The following is a 21,296-nucleotide window of genomic DNA, read 5'->3' on the forward strand; positions in this document are numbered from 1 at the left end:
TGCAGCTCTGGAGTATAATACAGGATGTAACTCGGGATCAGTAATGTAATGTATGTACACAGTGACTGCACCAGCAGAATAGTGAGTGCAGCTCTGGAGTATAATACAGGAGGTGACTCAGGATCAGTAATGTAATGTATGTACACAGTGACTGCACCAGCAGAATAGTGAGCGCAGCTCTGGAGTATAATACAGGATGTAACTCAGGATCAGTAATGTAATGTATGTACACAGTGACTGCACCAGCAGAATAGTGACTGCAGCTCTGGAGTATAATACAGGATGTAACTCAGGATCAGTAATGTAATGTATGTACACAGTGACTGCACCAGCAGAATAGTGAGTGCAGCTCTGGAGAATAATACAGGATGTAACTCAGGATCAGTAATGTAATGTATGTACACAGTGACTGCACCAGCAGAATAGTGAGTGCAGCTCTGGAGTATAATACAGGATGTAGCTCTGGATCAGTAATGTAATGTATGTACACAGTGACTGCACCAGCAGAATAGTGAGTGCCGCTCTGGAGGATAATACAGGATGTAACTCAGGATCAGTAATGTAATGTATGTACACAGTGACTCCACCAGCAGAATAGTGAGTGCAGCTCTGGAGTATAATACAGGATGTAACTCAGGATCAGTAATGTAATGTATGTACACAGTGACTGCACCAGCAGAATAGTGAGTGCAGCTCTGGAGGATAATACAGGATATAACTCAGGATCAGTAATGTAATGTATGTACACAGTGACTGCACCAGCAGAATAGTGAGTGCAGCTCTGGAGTATAATACAGGATGTAACTCAGGATCAGTAATGTAATGTATGTACACAGTGACTGCACCAGCAGAATAGTGAGTGCAGCTCTGGAGTATAATACAGGATGTAACTCAGGATCAGTAATGTAATGTATGTACACAGTGACTGCACCAGCAGAATAGTGAGTGCAGCTCTGGGGTATAATACAGGATGTAACTCAGGATCAGTAATGTAATGGATGTACACAGTGACTGCACCAGCAGAATAGTGAGTGCAGCTCTGGAGTATAATACAGGATGTAACTCAGGATCAGTAATGTAATGGATGTACACAGTGACTGCACCAGCAGAATAGTGAGTGCAGCTCTGGAGTATAATACAGGATGTAACTCAGGATCAGTAATGTAATGTATGTACACAGTGACTGCACCAGCAGAATAGTGAGTGCAGCTCTGGAGTATAATACAGGAGGTAACTCAGGATCAGTAATGTAATGTATGTACACAGTGACTGCACCAGCAGAATAGTGAGTGCAGCTCTGGAGTATAATACAGGATGTAACTCAGGATCAGTAATGTAACGTATGTACACAGTGACTGCACCAGCAGAATAGTGAGTGCAGCTCTGGGGTATAATACAGGATGTAACTCAGGATCAGTAATGTAATGTATGTACACAGTGACTGCACCAGCAGAATAGTGAGTGCAGCTCTGGAGTATAATACAGGATGTAACTCAGGATCAGTAATGTAATGTATGTACACAGTGACTGCACCAGCAGAATAGTGAGTGCAGCTCTGGGGTATAATACAGGATGTAACTCAGGATCAGTAATGTAATGTATGTACACAGTGACTGCACCAGCAGAATAGTGAGTGCAGCTCTGGAGTATAATACAGGATGTAACTCAGGATCAGTAATGTAATGTATGTACACAGTGACTGCACCAGCAGAATACTGAGTGCAGCTCTGGAGTATAATACAGGATGTAACTCAGGATCAGTAATGTAATGTATGTACACGGTGACTGCACCAGCAGAATAGTGAGCGCAGCTCTGGAGTATAATACAGGAGGTAACTCAGGATCAGTAATGTAATGGATGTACACAGTGACTGCACCAGCAGAATAGTGAGTGCAGCTCTGGAGTATAATACAGGATGTAACTCAGGATCAGTAATGTAATGGATGTACACAGTGACTGCACCAGCAGAATAGTGAGTGCAGCTCTGGAGTATAATACAGGATGTAACTCAGGATCAGTAATGTAATGTATGTACACAGTGACTGCACCAGCAGAATAGTGAGTGCAGCTCTGGAGTATAATACAGGATGTAACTCAGGATCAGTAATTTATGTACACAGTGACTCCACCAGCAGAATAGTGAGTGCAGCTCTGGAGTATAATACAGGATGTAACTCAGGATTAGTAATGTAATGTATGTACACAGTGACTGCACCAGCAGAATAGTGAGTGCAGCTCTGGAGTATAATACAGGATGTAACTCGGGATCAGTAATGTAATGTATGTACACAGTGACTGCACCAGCAGAATAGTGAGTGCAGCTCTGGAGTATAATACAGGATGTAACTCAGGATCAGTAATGTAATGTATGTACACAGTGACTGCACCAGCAGAATAGTGAGTGCAGCTCTGGAGTATAATACAGGCTGTAACTCAGGATCAGTAATGTAATGTATGTACACAGTGACTGTACCAGCAGAATAGTGAGTGCAGCTCTGGAGTATAATACAGGAGGTGACTCAGGATCAGTAATGTAATGTATGTACACAGTGACTGCACCAGCAGAATAGTGAGCGCAGCTCTGGAGTATAATACAGGATGTAACTCAGGATCAGTAATGTAATGTATGTACACAGTGACTGCACCAGCAGAATAGTGACTGCAGCTCTGGAGTATAATACAGGATGTAACTCAGGATCAGTAATGTAATGTATGTACACAGTGACTGCACCAGCAGAATAGTGAGTGCAGCTCTGGAGTATAATACAGGATGTAAATCAGGATCAGTAATGTAATGTATATACACAGTGACTGCACCAGCAGAATAGTGAGTGCAGCTCTGGAGTATAATACAGGATGTAACTCAGGATCAGTAATGTAATGTATGTACACAGTGACTGCACCAGCAGAATAGTGAGTGCAGCTCTGGAGAATAATACAGGATGTAACTCAGGATCAGTAATGTAATGTATATACACAGTGACTGCACCAGCAGAATAGTGAGCGCAGCTCTGGGGTATAATACAGGATGTTACTCAGGATCAGTAATGTAATGTATGTACACGGTGACTGCACCAGCAGAATAGTGAGTGCAGCTCTGGAGTATAATACAGGATGTAACTCAGGATCAGTAATGTAATATATGTACACAGTGACTGCACCAGCAGAATAGTGAGTGCCGCTCTGGAGTATAATACAGGATGTAACTCAGGATCAGTAATGTAATGTATGTACACAGTGACTGCACCAGCAGAATAGTGAGTGCAGATCTGGAGTATAATACAGGATGTAACTCAGGATCAGTAATGTAATGTATGTACACAGTGACTGCACCAGCAGAATAGTGAGTGCAGCTCTGGAATATAATACAGGGTGTAACTCAGGATCAGTAATGTATGTACACAGTGACTGCACCAGCAGAATAGTGAGTGCAGCTCTGGAGTATAATACAGGATGTAACTCCGGATCAGTAATGTAATGTATGTACACAGTGACTGCACCAGCAGAATAGTGAGTGCAGCTCTGGAGTATAATACAGGATATAACTCAGGATCAGTAATGTATGTACACAGTGACTGCACCAGCAGAATAGTGAGTGCAGATCTGGAGTATAATACAGGATGTAACTCAGGATCAGTAATGTAATGTATGTACACAGTGACTGCACCAGCAGAATAATGAGTGCAGCTCTGGAGTATAATACAGGATGTAACTCAGGATCAGTAATGTAATGTATGTACACAGTGACTGCACCAGCAGAATAGTGAGTGCAGCTCTGGAGTATAATACAGGATGTAGCTCTGGATCAGTAATGTAATGTATGTACACAGTGACTGCACCAGCAGAATAGTGAGTGCCGCTCTGGAGGATAATACAGGATGTAACTCAGGATCAGTAATGTAATGTATGTACACAGTGACTGCACCAGCAGAATAGTGAGTGCAGCTCTGGAGGATAATACAGGAGGTAACTCAGGATCAGTAATGTAATGTATGTACTCAGTGACTGCACCAGCAGAATAGTGAGTGCAGCTCTGGAGTATAATACAGGATGTAACTCAGGATCAGTAATGTAATGTATGTAGACAGTGACTGCACCAGCAGAATAGTGAGTGCAGCTCTGGAGTATAATACAGGAGGTAACTCAGGATCAGTAATGTAATGTATGTACACGGTGACTGCACCAGCAGAATAGTGAGTGCAGCTCTGGAGTATAATACAGGATGTAACTCAGGATCAGTAATGTATGTACACAGTGACTGCACCAGCAGAATAGTGAGTGCAGCTCTGGAGTATAATACAGGAGGTAACTCAGGATCAGTAATGTAATGTGTGTACACAGTGACTGCACCGGCAGAATAGTGAGTGCAGCTCTGGAGTATAATACAGGATGTAACTCAGGATCAGTAATGTAATGTATGTACACAGTGACTGCACCAGCAGAATAGTGAGTGCAGCTCTGGAGTATAATACAGGAGGTAACTCAGGATCAGTAATGTAATGTATGTATTGTGCATTATAAGATTATTTTCTCGCCTCCTTACAATCGCCCGTTCTCCCTCTTTGCCTGTGTTCGTTATCTCTCTATAGGTCGGGCTGAATAATGAGTAATGATCTGTATGATCAGCCGGAGAGGACGACTCTCGTCAGTGACTCTTTTGCCCCGTCCTCTCTGCCCCCGTTCTGTGTGGACGCCCCAGTGATGTTCCATTTGCCCCCTGAGATGTATCAGTTTCACCGCTGTCAGGACATGACCCTTGTCTCTTATGTAGAGACCCCCGGGATAGATCATTACTACAGCAGCCTGTACGGCCTCCCAGCCCAGCCCCCTTGTCAGCCGTATGGGAATAGTGACGGTTATTATGGACCGTCATATGTCCGTAAGAGGAATGAAAGGGAGAGACAGCGGGTGAAGTGTGTGAACGAGGGCTACGCCCGGCTCCGGAGGCATCTACCACAGGAATATACAGAAAAACGGCTCAGCAAGGTGCAGACCCTCAGAGCAGCCATTAAATACATCTGTCGCCTGCAAGAAGCCCTCCACTGGGAGAACACGGAGGACTCCAGAGACCCCGTTCAGCCATTGCAAAAAGCCTCAAATACCCAAAGCTGCGATCACCGACAGATGCTGCAATGAGGACTGAGATGTCAGTCTCCCCCAGCCTGGAACGGCTGATAACAGGGAGAAACAGACTTTACCAACATGCACATGAAATAAAGAAACTTTAAGCAGCAGCGTTAGTGTCATTCTACAATGATTTTCCATTTTTTTTTATTTACAGCTGAATCATTTCTAATATAATTTACATTTACTTTGACATTTTCAAAATCTCTGCTTGCTGTCAATTAATATAATCACTAGTAAAAGGCTAAAACCTTCCCTGACGGAGTCCTGCTGAGGACCGGATATAATCTATCACCGCGGCACCATAAACACGAATCTCTGGGGTATTGAGGTCTTATCGGCGCTGAAGCCCATCAGCTGAGCGAGCAGGACCAATCCGAACTTGTCAAATAAATATAAGAAATGTAATGTCAGAGAAATCTGCTCCTTTCTCCACTTATCAGCCACTTCTTCCCTTCTTGTCCTCATCCGCTCTGAAAAACTGCTAAAATACGTCCTGCTCAAGACAAGATGGACTGCCAGCTCACTGAGGGATCAGATCGCAGCTGCCTAGGGAAGGCTATAGAGAGGGGAAGGGATGGAGGAGCAGAGTGAGGGACCAGGCACATGGCCATGCAGTTTACAGAAAAAAGTTTTAACTCATTACTTTGTTAACATGGCTCAATCCTGCTCTATAATGTCCTCCATGCTGCCGAGGCATTGCAGAAAGTGTTGTATCTCACCCAGTACTGGATGCCCAGCTACACTGCTTAGTACTTCTGTATTATGTCCTCCATACTGCCAATGCATTCCAGAAAGTGTTGTATCTCACCCAGTACTGGATGCCCAGCTACACTGCTTAGTACTTCTGTATTATGTCCTCCATACTGCCAATGCATTCCAGAAAGTGTTTTATCTCACCCCAGTACTGGATGCACAGCTACACTGCCCTGTACTTCTGTATTATGTCCTCCATGCTGCAGATGCATTCCAGAAAGTGTTTTATCTCACCCAGTACTTCTGTATAGTGTCATCCATGTTGCTTCTTCTAGTAAGTGTTTATCTCATCTTAGATCAGGTTCTACACTGCCCAATACTACTATACAATGTCCTCAGAGCGGCTTTCTAGTCAGTGTTTTATCTTTTCTCAGAGCTGTTTTAACACCTACACTGCTCAGTACTACTGTATAATGTCCTCCATGTTGCTGCTGTTTCTGAACATGTGCTACATAGAGACCAGAGCAAGAATCTCTACTATCTCAGTGGATTGGAGACATCATAGTTGCTAGTTTCCACCCACTAGCTCAGAGACAACTTTAAATTAGCAATAGAAGCTGCAGAGGGGAAAACTGGTGGAAGTGCAGGATACAAGTCATGTAAAGGTCAGAACTAGTGATAATCCCCATGTTCTCACAAACCACAGCTTATTGTGAAAAGTTATCCGAAATGAGTGAGGAAGTGAAATGTAAGATATATGATTGTTTCAGAGTTTTCGTTATGTATCAATGTGAAGGGCTTTCCAGGAGCAGCCAACGCCAGCATACAGCAGGGATAACATGCTAAACTATGGGGTCCAGTCCCACTGTTAGGGCTTGTGAGGGGATGAATTGCAGTTCTTTGTCCATGGCCTGGGCAGGTGCCCGCTGGGCCGACATCTTTTCATTTACATACACGGTCTGCGTATTCTGCAGCACCCGGGACTTATACGTGATGGAGGATACGAATGCGGCAGATTATTCCCGTCCCCCCATACAATAGGCGGCAGCTGCGGCTGTGACACGGAGGGGAGGACAAGCAGACTGTGGGGAGGACCGGATCAGTGATCCTGAGAAAATCGTGTCGCCCCAGGGTGATCACACAAGAAATGGTGAATGGCTCCTGATCGTGGGCACACACCCTCACAGCGGTGAATGGCTGCAGCGGCTCCTGATTGTGGGCACACACCCTCACAGCGGTGAATGGCTGCAGCGGCTCCTGATCGTGGGCACACACCCTCACAGCGGTGAATGGCTGCAGCGGCTCCTGATCGTGGGCACACACCCTCACAGCGGTGAATGGCTGCAGCGGCTCCTGATCGTGGGCAGACACCCTCACAGCGGTGAATGGCTGCAGCGGCTCCTGATCGTGGGCACACACCCTCACAGCGGTGAATGGCTGCAGCGGCTCCTGATTGTGGGCACACACCCTCACAGCGGTGAATGGCTGCAGCGGCTCCTGATCGTGGGCACACACCCTCACAGCGGTGAATGGCTGCAGCGGCTCCTGATTGTGGGCACACACCCTCACAGCGGTGAATGGCTGCAGCGGCTCCTGATTGTGGGCACACACCCTCACAGCGGTGAATGGCTGCAGCGGCTCCTGATCGTGGGCACACACCCTCACAGCGGTGAATGGCCGCAGCGGCTCCTGATCGTGGGCACACACCCTCACAGCGGTGAATGGCTGCAGCGGCTCCTGATTGTGGGCACACACCCTCACAGCGGTGAATGGCTGCAGCGGCTCCTGATTGTGGGCACACACCCTCACAGCGGTGAATGGCCGCAGCGGCTCCTGATCGTGGGCACACACCCTTACAGCGGTGAATGGCTGCAGCCGCTCCAGATCGTGGGCACACACCCTCACAGCGGTGAATGGCTGCAGAGACTCCTGATTGTGAGCACACAGCCTCAGAGCGATGAATGGCCGCAGCGGCTCCAGATCGTGGGCACACACCCTCACAGCGGTGAATGGCTGCAGCGGCTCCTGATTGTGGGCACACACCCTCACAGTGGTGAATGGCTGCAGCCGCTCCTGATTGTGGGCACACACCCTCACAGCGGTGAATGGCTGCAGCGGCTCCTGATTGTGGGCACACACCCTCACAGTGGTGAATGGCCGCAGTGGCTCCTGATTGTGGGCACACACCCTCACAGCGGTGAATGGCTGCAGCCGCTCCTGATCGTGGGCACACACCCTCACAGTGGTGAATGGCTGCAGCGGCTCCTGATTGTGGGCACACACCCTCACAGTGGTGAATGGCTGCAGCCGCTCCTGATCGTGGGCACACACCCTCACAGCGGTGAATGGCCGCAGCGGCTCCTGATCGTGGGCACACACCCTCACAGCGGTGAATGGCCGCAGCGGCTCCTGATCGTGGGCACACACCCTCACAGCGGTGATTGGCCGCAGCGGCTCCTGATCGTGGGCACACAGCCTCACAGCGGTGAATGGCCACAGTGGCTCCTTATCGTGGGCACACACCCTCACAGCGGTGAATGGCCGCAGTGGCTCCTTATCGTGGGCACACACCCTCACAGCGGTGAATGGCTGCAGCGGCTCCTGATCGTGAGCACACACCCTCACAGCGGTGAATAGCTGCAGCGGCTCCTGATCGTAGGCACACACCCTCACAGCGGTGAATGGCCGCAGCGGCTCCTGATTGTGGGCACACACCCTCACAGCGGTGAATGGCCGCAGCGGCTCCTGATCGTGGGCACACACCCTCACAGCGGTGAATGGCCGCAGTGGCTCCTTATCGTGGGCACACACCCTCACAGCGGTGAATGGCCGCAGCGGCTCCAGATCGTGGGCACACACCCTCACAGTGGTAAATGGCCGCAGCGGCTCCTGATAGTGGGCACACACCCTTACAGCGGTGAATCACCACAGCGGCTCCTGATTGTGAGCACACACCCTCACAGTGGTGAAGGCCGCAGCGGCTCCTGATCGTGGGCACACACCCTCACAGCGGTAAATGGCCGCTGTGGCTCCTTATCGTGGGCACACACCCTCACAGCGGTGAATGGCCGCAGCGGCTCCTGATTGTGGGCACACACCCTTACAGCGGTGAATGGCCACAGTGGCTCCTGATCGTGGGCACACACCCTCACAGCGGTGAATGGCTGCAGCGGCTCCTGATAGTGGGCACACACCCTTACAGCGGTGAATGACTGCAGCGGCTCCTGATTGTGGGCACACACCCTCACAGTGGTGAATGGCTGCAGCCGCTCCTGATCGTGGGCACACACCCTCACAGCGGTGAATGGCTGCAGAGGCTCCTGATTGTGGGCACACACCCTCAGAGCGATGAATGGCCGCAGCGGCTCCTGATTGTGGGCACACACCCTCACAGTGGTGAATGGCTGCAGCCGCTCCAGATCGTGGGCACACACCCTCACAGCGGTGAATGGCTGCAGAGGCTCCTGATTGTGGGCACACACCCTCAGAGTGATGAATGGCCGCAGCGGCTCCTGATTGTGGGCACACACCCTCACAGTGGTGAATGGCTGCAGCCGCTCCAGATCGTGGGCACACACCCTCACAGCGGTGAATGACTGCAGCCGCTCCTGATCGTGGGCACACACCCTCACAGCGGTGAATGGCCGCAGCGGCTCCTGATTGTGGGCACACACCCTCACAGTGGTGAATGGCTGCAGCCGCTCCAGATCGTGGGCACACACCCTCACAGCGGTGAATGGCTGCAGAGACTCCTGATTGTGAGCACACAGCCTCAGAGCGATGAATGGCCGCAGCGGCTCCAGATCGTGGGCACACACCCTCACAGCGGTGAATGGCTGCAGCGGCTCCTGATTGTGGGCACACACCCTCACAGTGGTGAATGGCTGCAGCCGCTCCTGATTGTGGGCACACACCCTCACAGCGGTGAATGGCTGCAGCGGCTCCTGATTGTGGGCACACACCCTCACAGTGGTGAATGGCTGCAGCCGCTCCTGATCGTGGGCACACACCCTCACAGCGGTGAATGGCTGCAGCCGCTCCTGATCGTGGGCACACACCCTCACAGTGGTGAATGGCTGCAGCGGCTCCTGATTGTGGGCACACACCCTCACAGTGGTGAATGGCTGCAGCCGCTCCTGATTGTGGGCACACACCCTCACAGCGGTGAATGGCCGCAGCGGCTCCTGATTGTGGGCACACACCCTCACAGCGGTGAATGGCCGCAGTGGCTCCTGATCGTGGGCACACACCCTTACAGCGGTGAATGACCGCAGCGGCTCCTGATTATGGGAACACACCCTCACAGCGGTGAATGGCCGCAGCGGCTCCTGATCGTGGGCACACACCCTCACAGCGGTGAATGGCCGCAGCGGCTCCTGATCGTGGGCACACACCCTCACAGCGGTGAATGGCCGCAGCGGCTCCTGATCGTGGGCACACACCCTCACAGCGGTGAATGGCCGCAGCGGCTCCTGATTGTGGGCACACACCCTCACAGCGGTGAATGGCCGCAGCGGCTCCTGATCGTGGGCACACACCCTCACAGCGGTGATTGGCCGCAGCGGCTCCTGATCGTGGGCACACAGCCTCACAGCGGTGAATGGCCACAGTGGCTCCTTATCGTGGGCACACACCCTCACAGCGGTGAATGGCCGCAGTGGCTCCTTATCGTGGGCACACACCCTCACAGCGGTGAATGGCTGCAGCGGCTCCTGATCGTGAGCACACACCCTCACAGCGGTGAATAGCTGCAGCGGCTCCTGATCGTAGGCACACACCCTCACAGCGGTGAATGGCCGCAGCGGCTCCTGATTGTGGGCACACACCCTCACAGCGGTGAATGGCCGCAGCGGCTCCTGATCGTGGGCACACACCCTCACAGCGGTGAATGGCCGCAGTGGCTCCTTATCGTGGGCACACACCCTCACAGCGGTGAATGGCCGCAGCGGCTCCAGATCGTGGGCACACACCCTCACAGTGGTAAATGGCCGCAGCGGCTCCTGATAGTGGGCACACACCCTTACAGCGGTGAATCACCACAGCGGCTCCTGATTGTGAGCACACACCCTCACAGTGGTGAAGGCCGCAGCGGCTCCTGATCGTGGGCACACACCCTCACAGCGGTAAATGGCCGCTGTGGCTCCTTATCGTGGGCACACACCCTCACAGTGGTGAATGGCCGCAGCGGCTCCAGATCGTGGGCACACACCCTCACAGCGGTGAATGGCCGCAGCGGCTCCAGATCGTGGGCACACACCCTCACAGTGGTGAATGGTCGCAGCGGCTCCTGATAGTGGGCACACACCCTTACAGCGGTGAATCACCACAGCGGCTCCTGATCGTGAGCACACACCCTCACAGTGGTGAAGGCCGCAGCGGCTCCTGATCGTGGGCACACACCCTCACAGCGGTAAATGGCCGCTGTGGCTCCTTATCGTGGGCACACACCCTCACAGCGGTGAATGGCCGCAGCGGCTCCTGATTGTGGGCACACACCCTTACAGCGGTGAATGGCCACAGTGGCTCCTGATCGTGGGCACACACCCTCACAGCGGTGAATGGCTGCAGCGGCTCCTGATAGTGGGCACACACCCTTACAGCGGTGAATGACTGCAGCGGCTCCTGATTGTGGGCACACACCCTCACAGTGGTGAATGGCTGCAGCCGCTCCTGATCGTGGGCACACACCCTCACAGCGGTGAATGGCTGCAGAGGCTCCTGATTGTGGGCACACACCCTCAGAGCGATGAATGGCCGCAGCGGCTCCTGATTGTGGGCACACACCCTCACAGTGGTGAATGGCTGCAGCCGCTCCAGATCGTGGGCACACACCCTCACAGCGGTGAATGACTGCAGCCGCTCCTGATCGTGGGCACACACCCTCACAGCGGTGAATGGCTGCAGAGGCTCCTGATTGTGGGCACACACCCTCAGAGCGATGAATGGCCGCAGCGGCTCCTGATTGTGGGCACACACCCTCACAGTGGTGAATGGCTGCAGCCGCTCCAGATCGTGGGCACACACCCTCACAGCGGTGAATGACTGCAGCCGCTCCTGATCGTGGGCACACACCCTCACAGCGGTGAATGGCCGCAGCGGCTCCTGATTGTGGGCACACACCCTCACAGTGGTGAATGGCTGCAGCCGCTCCAGATCGTGGGCACACACCCTCACAGCGGTGAATGGCTGCAGAGGCTCCTGATTGTGAGCACACAGCCTCAGAGCGATGAATGGCCGCAGCGGCTCCAGATCGTGGGCACACACCCTCACAGCGGTGAATGGCTGCAGCGGCTCCTGATTGTGGGCACACACCCTCACAGTGGTGAATGGCTGCAGCCGCTCCTGATCGTGGGCACACACCCTCACAGCGGTGAATGGCTGCAGCCGCTCCTGATCGTGGGCACACACCCTCACAGTGGTGAATGGCTGCAGCGGCTCCTGATTGTGGGCACACACCCTCACAGTGGTGAATGGCTGCAGCCGCTCCTGATCGTGGGCACACACCCTCACAGCGGCACGATGCGACTCCATCTCTCCGGTCATTATCACAGGACACCTGACACCCGGCTCAGTTTACACCTTGTGACGCTCACAGCTGCCGGAGATTACACAAACTCATGGAGCGAGACGCAGGTGGAAACCTCAGAAGACTGGCTGTACAGCATGGACGTATGAACGGCCCCACACAAGCAACACGCCTCTCCTGAAATACTCTGTGCTGCTGGGGACAACATGTGACCATTCTACAAGAGCAGCACACTCCTCTCCTGAAATACTCTGTGCTGCTGGGGACAACATGTGACCATTCTACAAGAGCAGCACACGCCTCTCCTGAAATACTCTGTGCTGCTGGGGACAACATGTGACCATTCTACAAGAGCAGCACACGCCTCTCCTGAAATACTCTGTGCTGCTGGGGACAACATGTGACCATTCTACAAGAGCAGCACACGCCTCTCCTGAAATACTCTGTGCTGCTGGGGACAACATGTGACCATTCTACAAGAACAGCACACTCCTCTCCTGAAATGCTCTGTGCTGCTGTGTTTCTTTTATTCTGTCACCTCCCACAATATCAGCAGACTTTTCTGAAATGCTCTGTGCTGCTGTGTTTCTCTTGTACATCATTATAAGTCTTGGACATGAGCGCCCGTCGTCTGGGCGTGTTACATCCTTATCTTATTACTTAGGAGACTCGGGCTCCGTGACCAACACAATGAGGATCAGTCAGTAATAGCAAAGCCTGGAGATTATAAGGACAGTCCCTCCCAGGTCTGGTGTAAGGCAGCGCGCGGGCAACCTGTAATATCCTTATAATACTGGGAACAAGGTAAACTTATAATGCAGCAGATAACACCAATCACCTGCACATTACTTATCATTAGATCTCGAGCCATGGCGACTTGATGGATGAACGCTCTGTAGGAAGGTGGATCTTGTACAAGCCTAGATAGGTTCACCAGGGTCTACATGCGACCACCAGGGTCTACATTGTACCACCAGGGTCTACATGGGTCCACCAAGGCCTATATAGGTCCACCAGAGTCTAGATAGGTCCACCAGGCTCTACATGGGTCCACCAGGGTCTAGATAGTTCCACCAGGGTCTAGATAAGTCCAACAGACTCTACATGGGTCCACCAGGGTCTAGATAGGTCCAGCAGGCTCTTCGTATGATGTGTCCACAGTCGTGGCTCAGTGATCCTTTCCTCCAGTGACATGCCTGGCTTGGTGATCCTTGCTTCCAGTGACATATCTGGCTCGATGATCCTTGCTTCCAGTGACATGTCTGGCTCGGTGATCCTTGCCTCCAGTGACATGTCTGGCTCGGTGATCCTTGCTTCCAGTGACATGTCTTGCTTGGTGATCCTTGCTTCCAGTGACATGTCTGGCTCGGTGATCCTTGCTTCCAGTGACATGTCTGGCTCGGTGATCCTTGCCTCCAGTGACATGTCTGGCTCGGTGATCCTTGCCTCCAGTGACATGTCTGGCTCGGTGATCCTTGCTTCCAGTGACATGTCTGGCTTGGTGATCCTTGCTTCCAGTGACATGTCTGGCTCGGTGATCCTTGCTTCCAGTGACATGTCTGGCTCGGTGATTCTTGCTTCCAGTGACATGTCTGGCTCGGTGATCCTTGCCTCCAGTGACATGTCTGGCTCGGTGATCCTTGCTTCCAGTGACATGTCTGGCTCGGTGATCCTTGCTTCCAGTGACATGTCTGGCTCGGTAATCCTTGCCTCCAGTGACATGCCTGGCTCGGTGATCCTTCCTTCCAGTGACATGTCTGGCTCGGTGATCCTTCCTTCCAGTGACATGTCTGGCTCGGTGATCCTTTCTTCCAGTGACATGTCTGGCTCGGTGATCCTTTCTTCCAGTGACATGTTTGGCTCGGTGATCCTAGCTTCCAGTGACATGTCTGGCTCGGTGATCCTTGCCTCCAGTGACATGTCTGGCTCGGTGATCCTTGCTTCCAGTGACATGTCTTGCTTGGTGATCCTTGCTTCCAGTGACATGTCTTGCTTGGTGATCCTTGCTTCCAGTGACATGTCTGGCTCGGTGATCCTTGCTTCCAGTGACATGTCTTGCTTGGTGATCCTTGCTTCCAGTGACATGTCTGGCTCGGTGATCCTTGCTTCCAGTGACATGTCTGGCTCGGTGATCCTTGCTTCCAGTGACATGTCTGGCTCGGTAATCCTTGCCTCCAGTGACATGCCTGGCTCGGTGATCCTTCCTTCCAGTGACATGTCTGGCTCGGTGATCCTTCCTTCCAGTGACATGTCTGGCTCGGTGATCCTTCCTTCCAGTGACATGCCTGGCTCGGTGATCCTTGCCTCCAGTGACATGTCTGGCTCGGTGATCCTTCCTTCCAGTGACATGTCTGGCTCGGTGATCCTTTCTTCCAGTGACATGTTTGGCTCGGTGATCCTAGCTTCCAGTGACATGTCTGGCTCAGTGATCCTTGCCTCCAGTGACATGTCTGGCTCGGTGATCCTTGCTTCCAGTGACATGTCTGGCTTGGTGATCCGTCCTTCCAGTGACATGTCTGGCTTGGTGATCCATTCTTCCAGTGACATGCCTGGCTCGGTGATCCTTGTTTCCAGTGACATGCCTGGCTTGGTGATACTTCCTTCCAGTGACATGCCTGGCTTGGTGATCCTTTCTTCCAGTGACATGTCTGGCTCAGTGATCCTTGCCTCCAGTGACATGCCTGGCTCGGTGATCCTTCCTTCCAGTGACATGTCTGGCTCGGTGATCCTTGCCTCCAGTGACATGTCTGGCTTGGTGATCCTTCCTTCCAGTGACATGCCTGGCTCGGTGATCCTTTCTTCCAGTGACATGCCTGGCTCGGTGATCCTTTCTTCCAGTGACATGTGTGGCTTGGTGATCCTTTCTTCCAGTGACATGTCTGGCTTGGTGATCCTTCCTTCCAGTGACATGTCTGGCTTGATTTCTTCTTGCCATTCACGGTATTGATAAACTCCTTCTCTATCAACACATTTCCAAGGCTTAGCTTCTTCTTCTGTCTTGTTTCTTTAGCCTCCAGGTTTCGCAGCCGTATTTTTATGTATATTACGTATGTGACGCACCCCTGGACCTGTGTCGCACAGCGTTGCGCATGCAGGAGCTTACCCGGAGCCGGATCTGTTGAGGGTTGTAGTCTCGTGGCGGTGACCCGGTCCATGCCCAGGGAGTCAGACTAAGTGGCGTTGTATTAGCGGTAGGTGTTGGACGACTACGCCACCCGTTGAATGCAGCGAAGGAGCTGCCGCTGCAGGGCAGACCGCTGAGGCCGGTGGTAGGATTGTGCAGCGTGATAGTATCACCCCCAACGGGAGGGGTATGGCCTCAGGGCAGCCGACGTGGATGATGGGGGAGCAGGAATCACTCAGAGACGATGCGGTGTAGTTCAGGGTCTTTACTGGTGATAAAGATAGACCCTCCCGGAGTACTGGCTAGCGATCGAGGCCTGGTCAGTCCTTGAGCAGATGGGATCTCCCCTGGCCAGGCGGAGTTGTAGGCCTCCCCAACTAATCGTACTCTTCTGGCTACCTTGCTAGAGGCGGGTATAAGTAGCCCACGTCCCTGAGTGTACCGTGTGGTGCTCACCCGTATGGCCGGTGACTCGGGGCCTTCTAGTGGCGTCCGCTCCACGACGGCGGTGCTGGTCCCACGCGTGTGACCGTGCCTTCGGGTTTCTTGGCCGGAGGACCTGAAATCCCCTGCCGGTCGGTTTCTGCTGCTGGGTAGGAGTTAGTCCCCACAGCCTCGGACTCCGGGTCCGGTGATAGCTTCCCAGTCAGGGCGAGCTCTGCAGCTGCCAGCCCCTGACTCCTTATAGCACTGCTCCCACAGAGCTCCTGATGTTCTTTTCCTAGATCTGCTTCTCTTCTCTGTCTCTACTTCTTCTCTACACACTAACCCTGCCTCAGCCCTAGGTTTATATAGGGGAAGTTCTTCCCCTCCCAGGACTGGGCAGGAGGTGTGGCATGCATAGGATCCCTGACCAAGAGACCTCCCACCTGCTCTCAGACGTAATATCTCTATCACTGTGGCAACCAGACCCCTGGGGTGTCACATTGCCCCCTAGTGAAATTTAGTACTCCGGGACTAAACATATTTTTAGAAAAACATAACAAGGTATAAACAATAATAATACAATAAGAAAAACACATAAAGATGGTTACGGCGTGTCCGCAACCGGGTGCAGTTTTGAAGAAAAGCAAGGTGTCCATTTCACCAAAACAGGGAGACGTAACCAGGTAGGGGTCTGTCCTGCCCCGAGTCCTTAACAGTCTTTAGTCCATTCCTAGGTTACGCTCCAACCAATTGTACAAGGATTCCCGGTAAATCCACCAAGGACTCCTAAAAATAACTAGAAACATATAATTATTTACAAGTAACAGACAGATGACCACAAATAAAACAATTTAAACACTTCAAATCCTCCAACGTGCGGGTAACTGGCCTCTAGTGGCCCTAGTGGACCTACGGAGCTGACTGTCTGGCCCTGAACTACAGGGTGTAGGAGCTGTCAAGGGTAAACTGGGCAGCTGTCTACGGGCTCTTTGGCTCACTAGGGGTACGGCAGGCTCACTATGAGCAGAGGGTTGATCCTCCTGTTCTGCTTGTGTGGGGTCTTCTGCCTCCTGGACCGGCTGTTCTTCCAGCTCTACCTGTTGCTCCGTAGGCACTTGGGATGCTGGTTGGAGGAACGTGAGGACGGGTACCACAACTGCACCATTGACTTGAGTCCAGGACCGAGGGAAGTCTCCGAGCACAGTACTAACCATATCTTCCCTTTCCTCTACGGGTCGAGGGTCTTCTTGCTCTCCTTCTGGGTTCCGTAGCTGTTCGGGACACTTCTTCAGGTGATCCCGGGATACAATGGCTGTGGTTTCCCCTCCGTCTTTACTGATGGTACAGACCTTTGGGTTGTCGTGGCTTGAGGGCAGTACAGTGTACGGGTCCTTCTCCCACTGGTCGTCCAACTTGTGGAGCCGTCTCTTCCTCTTCAAGACCTGCTCTCCGGGTACCAGGGGAACAGCAGGAGCATACTGGTTGTAAGTTTTCTCTTGTCTTTCCCTAGCGAGACAGAGACTTCGCTCCACGCTCTCCTGTACTTTCCGGTACTGCTGCTGCCTCTCTGTGTCCCAGTCTGCTTCCGGTGAAGTGTCCTCGGGTGTCAGGACTCCCATCTCCAGGTCAACAGGTAGCTTACCAGGCCTTGCCCTCATTAGGTAAGCCGGGGTACAGTTGGTGGAACCTACAGGGATGTAGTTGTATAGGTCCACCAGGTCGGGCAGCTTCTCAGGCCACAGACTGCGTTCTTCCAGGGGCAACGTTTTCAGAAGATCCATTACCACCTGGTTCATTTTCTCACAAAGTCCATTAGTTTGCGGATGATAGGGTGTCGTCCTTATCTTCCGGCAGCCATACAGATTGCAGAATTCCTGGAAGACCTCCGCTTCAAAGGCAGGTCCCTGGTCCGTCAGCACTTGGTCCGGGTACCCGTGTGGACGGCAGAAGTGCTGCTGGAAGGCTCTAGCTGCTGTTTGAGCTATTAAGTCCTTAACGGGGACGACAACCAAGAACCGGGAGTAATGATCCACAATGGTTAACGCGTAGACGTAGCCACTTCTGCTTGGGGTCAGTTTTACATGATCCAAGGCTACCAGTTCCAACGGCTGCTTGGTGACGATGGACTGAAGGGGGGTCTTCTGGCTGGCACGGTCCTTCCTTCTTAGGTTGCACGGGCCACAGTCTCTGCACCACCTCTCGATGGTTCCCCTCATGCCTACCCAGTGGAACCGCCCGCGCAGCAGGAACTCCAGCTTCTTCCATCCGAAGTGTCCAGCCCCGTCGTGGTATGCCTCCATCACCATGGCTGCGTCTCTTCGTGGCACCACTACTTGCCAGATTAGTTCATGCGTCCGGGAGTTAACCATTCTGCGGCACAACTTCCCCTTGTAAAGGAACAGTCGACTCTTCTCAGCCCACAGTTGCTTGGCTTCCTCCGGAGCGTCTGGGTCAAGGCGAGCCTCTGGCCGAGTCAGCATCTCCTTCACCAGTCGGACGGCAGGGTCACTGTCTTGCGTTTCCTCCCAGTTGTAGTGAGGCAAGGGGTTAAACGTAGCGGCTTGCTTACTCCTTACCCGATGGGAATACTGGATAGTCCCATGATGGTGGAACGCGGGGAGTTCGACTTCTTCCAGTCCCTCTGGATCTTCTCCTACGTCCGGTAGGTTTGGCATCCTGGACAGGGCGTCCGCGTTGGTATTGGAGCGTCCTGCCCGGTATTTGATTGTGAACTCGTAGTTGGACAGACGGGCCATCCATCTCTGCTCTAGGGCACCGAGTCTTGCCGTGTCCAGGTGTGTCAACGGGTTGTTATCCGTGTACACGGTGAACCGGGAAGAAGCGAGGTAGTGCTTAAAGCGTTCGGTGACTGCCCACACCACTGCCAGGAACTCTAGCTTAAATGAGCTGTAATTCTCAGGGTTTCTTTCGGTGGGTCGCAGTTTTCGACTGGCGTAAGCGATTACTCGTTCTTTCCCCTGCTGGATCTGGGACAGTACGGCTCCTAGCCCGATGTTACTTGCGTCGGTGTAGAGGATAAAGGGCTGGCTGTAATCAGGGTACGCCAGGATTTCATCCCCCGTGAGGGCCATCTTCAGCTGGCGGAAGGACTCTTCTTCTAACTTCTCCCATTTGAAGGGCGGCTTCTGGTTCTTGGCCTTCCGGGACTGGCCTATCAGGAGGTCCTGCATAGGAGCTGCCTTTTTGGTGAAACCGGGGATGAATCTGCGGTAATAGCCTACCAACCCGAGGAACTGCCGCACTTCCTTTACACTGGAGGGACTTGGCCATTCCTTAATTGCGGTGATCTTATCAGGGTCGGGAGCCACTCCGTCAGCGCTCACCACGTGTCCCAGGTACTGCACCTTTGGTTTTAGGAGGTGACACTTGGAGGGTTTTACCTTTAGGCCGTAGTTTGCCAGAGCTTCGAACACTTCCGCCAGGTGTTTCAGGTGGTCCTCATAAGTCTTGGAATATACGATGACATTGTCCAGGTACAACAGGACCGTCTCGAAGTTTTTGTGGCCCAGACAACACTCCATTAATCGTTGAAAGGTTCCTGGTGCGTTACAGAGTCCGAACGGCATGCAGGTAAACTCGCTAAGTCCCATCGGGGTGGTGAATGCGGTCTTCTCCCGGTCCGCCTCTGCTACAGGAACCTGCCAGTACCCACTAGTGAGATCCAAGGTAGAGAAGAAGTTAGCAGATCTTAAAGCAGCCAAAGACTCCTCTATCCTTGGTAAAGGGTACGCATCCTTGTGTGTGATACGGTTGATTTTCCGGTAATCTACACACATCCTCATGGTGTTGTCTTTCTTTTTGACTAAGACTAGTGGAGCTGCCCAGGGGCTACAGCTATCCCTGATCACCCCAGCCTCCTTCATGTCCCTAAGCATCCCCTTGGCGTGTTGGTAGTGTGCAGGGGGTACGGGTCGATACCTCTCTTTTATGGGAAGATGGTCTCCCGTGGGGATGTGGTGTTCTACCCCCTTGACTCGCCCGAAGTCTAACGGGTGTTTACTAAACACTCTCTCGTACTCTTGAACCACCCGATAGACTCCCTGTTTCTGGTGTGAGGGAGTGGAGTCAGTACCCAAATGTAGTTGCTGACACCAGTCCTCCATTGTTTCCTTAGAGCCGTTACCTTCCTCCGGGTGAGATGGAGGCAAGGGTTCTACGGACTGTATGGAATTTTGATTGATGGTATACAATTTGGCTAGCGTGGCATACCGGGGCAGGTACACTTCCCTCTTCCCGATATTTATTATGCGAACGGGCACCCTCCCATGGCGTACATTGACCACCCCCCGTTCTGTCAAAATGGTGGGCCTACTGTCTGAGTAAACTGGTTCTACCATTGCCTGGTAATCTCTACCTCTCAGACCAATAGCTGCCCGGCACCAAATCATCATTTCACTTTTTGGGGGCATGGCAATAGGGAAAGGGTCACACATTCTTACGCTACCAATCTCACCACCGGAGAGTTCTATCTGTTGCCGTCGCATCAGTGCCCGGATCTCTTTCTGGAGCACTCGCTGCTGGCCGGAGCTGGCGTTCTTGGCAACCTGCTGTAAAAGGAAAATCACCTCTGCAAGACAATTTTCAATTACATTAGTTCCTAGAGTTATCTTTGGGTGACTCTCGTGCTTGTCAATGTCTACAATGATCAGTCCCTGTGCTGCCAGTTCGACTCTACCGATTTTAATGGTCACCTCTTTAAATCCAATCTGTGGCACGGGCTGACCATTGCTGGCGATGATACTCAAATCGTTGTCAGGGTAGCGGGTGATATCCGAGTCATTCCAGTACTGCTTGAAGAGCACGTACGGGATAGTGGTAACCTGTGACCCGGTGTCCAATAGGGCACTCATAGGGATGCCATCCAGTACCACAGGCAAGACTGGACGTCCTCCCACATATTTGTCGCGCCAGTTCGATGGGCCTGGTGATCTTTTTCCTGGGGGTTGGCCCTCTACCCCAGGTTGTGCCAGTTTAAAGGACAGTACCTTGCCATATGTCCGGGTTGATTGCAGCGGCGGCAGATGGGTTGTCCGTCCTCGTTGTATCGGTCGCTGGGTCTTCCTCTGGCCGGTGGGGTCCTCCTTGGTCGACGCCACGGGATGTCCTCCGGTCCGGATGCCAGCTGGATCTTCCCTGGAGTGGAAACCTGTAAAGACTGCACAGTTCGGGTTAGCGCGGCAACGCTTTTAGCTAGCTCTTGGACCTGATAGTGCAGGTCTGGAGCCGGGTCATTGTTCAAAGCCTGCGCACCAGCTCCCACAGGCCCTGCCGACAAGGGCGCCGCCTCCTGGTGGTAAGTGGTAGTGGGGCGTCTGTGGGTCACAACGCCACCTGGTGCCGGTTCTCGGAGCACCCGGATGGCTCTGTCCTTGAACTGT

General features: G+C 52.6%; 2 protein-coding genes across 2 annotated transcripts in view; both read left to right on the forward strand.

Annotated features, from left to right (window-relative positions):
• The first annotated feature begins 4,603 nt into the window (after positions 1 to 4,603).
• On the forward strand, positions 4,604 to 5,137 carry ASCL3 (achaete-scute family bHLH transcription factor 3). Its single transcript, XM_073657936.1, has one exon. It carries the CDS (start codon positions 4,604 to 4,606, stop codon positions 5,135 to 5,137), a length of 534 nt encoding a protein of 177 aa, XP_073514037.1.
• A 7,935-nt stretch (positions 5,138 to 13,072) lies between these two features.
• The window catches only part of CUNH11orf16 (chromosome unknown C11orf16 homolog), a 65,073-nt gene continuing 56,849 nt past the window's right edge, over positions 13,073 to 21,296 (forward strand). The window contains exon 1 of the mRNA XM_073659564.1: positions 13,073 to 13,151. The gene's annotated coding sequence lies outside the window, so the exon portion shown is untranslated. The remainder of the gene's footprint in view (positions 13,152 to 21,296) is intronic.

This window comes from Phyllobates terribilis, unplaced genomic scaffold (genome assembly GCF_046119375.1).
Source record: "Phyllobates terribilis strain yellow unplaced genomic scaffold, ASM4611937v1 Scaffold_13__5_contigs__length_258822181, whole genome shotgun sequence".
Classification (NCBI taxonomy): domain Eukaryota; kingdom Metazoa; phylum Chordata; class Amphibia; order Anura; family Dendrobatidae; genus Phyllobates; species Phyllobates terribilis.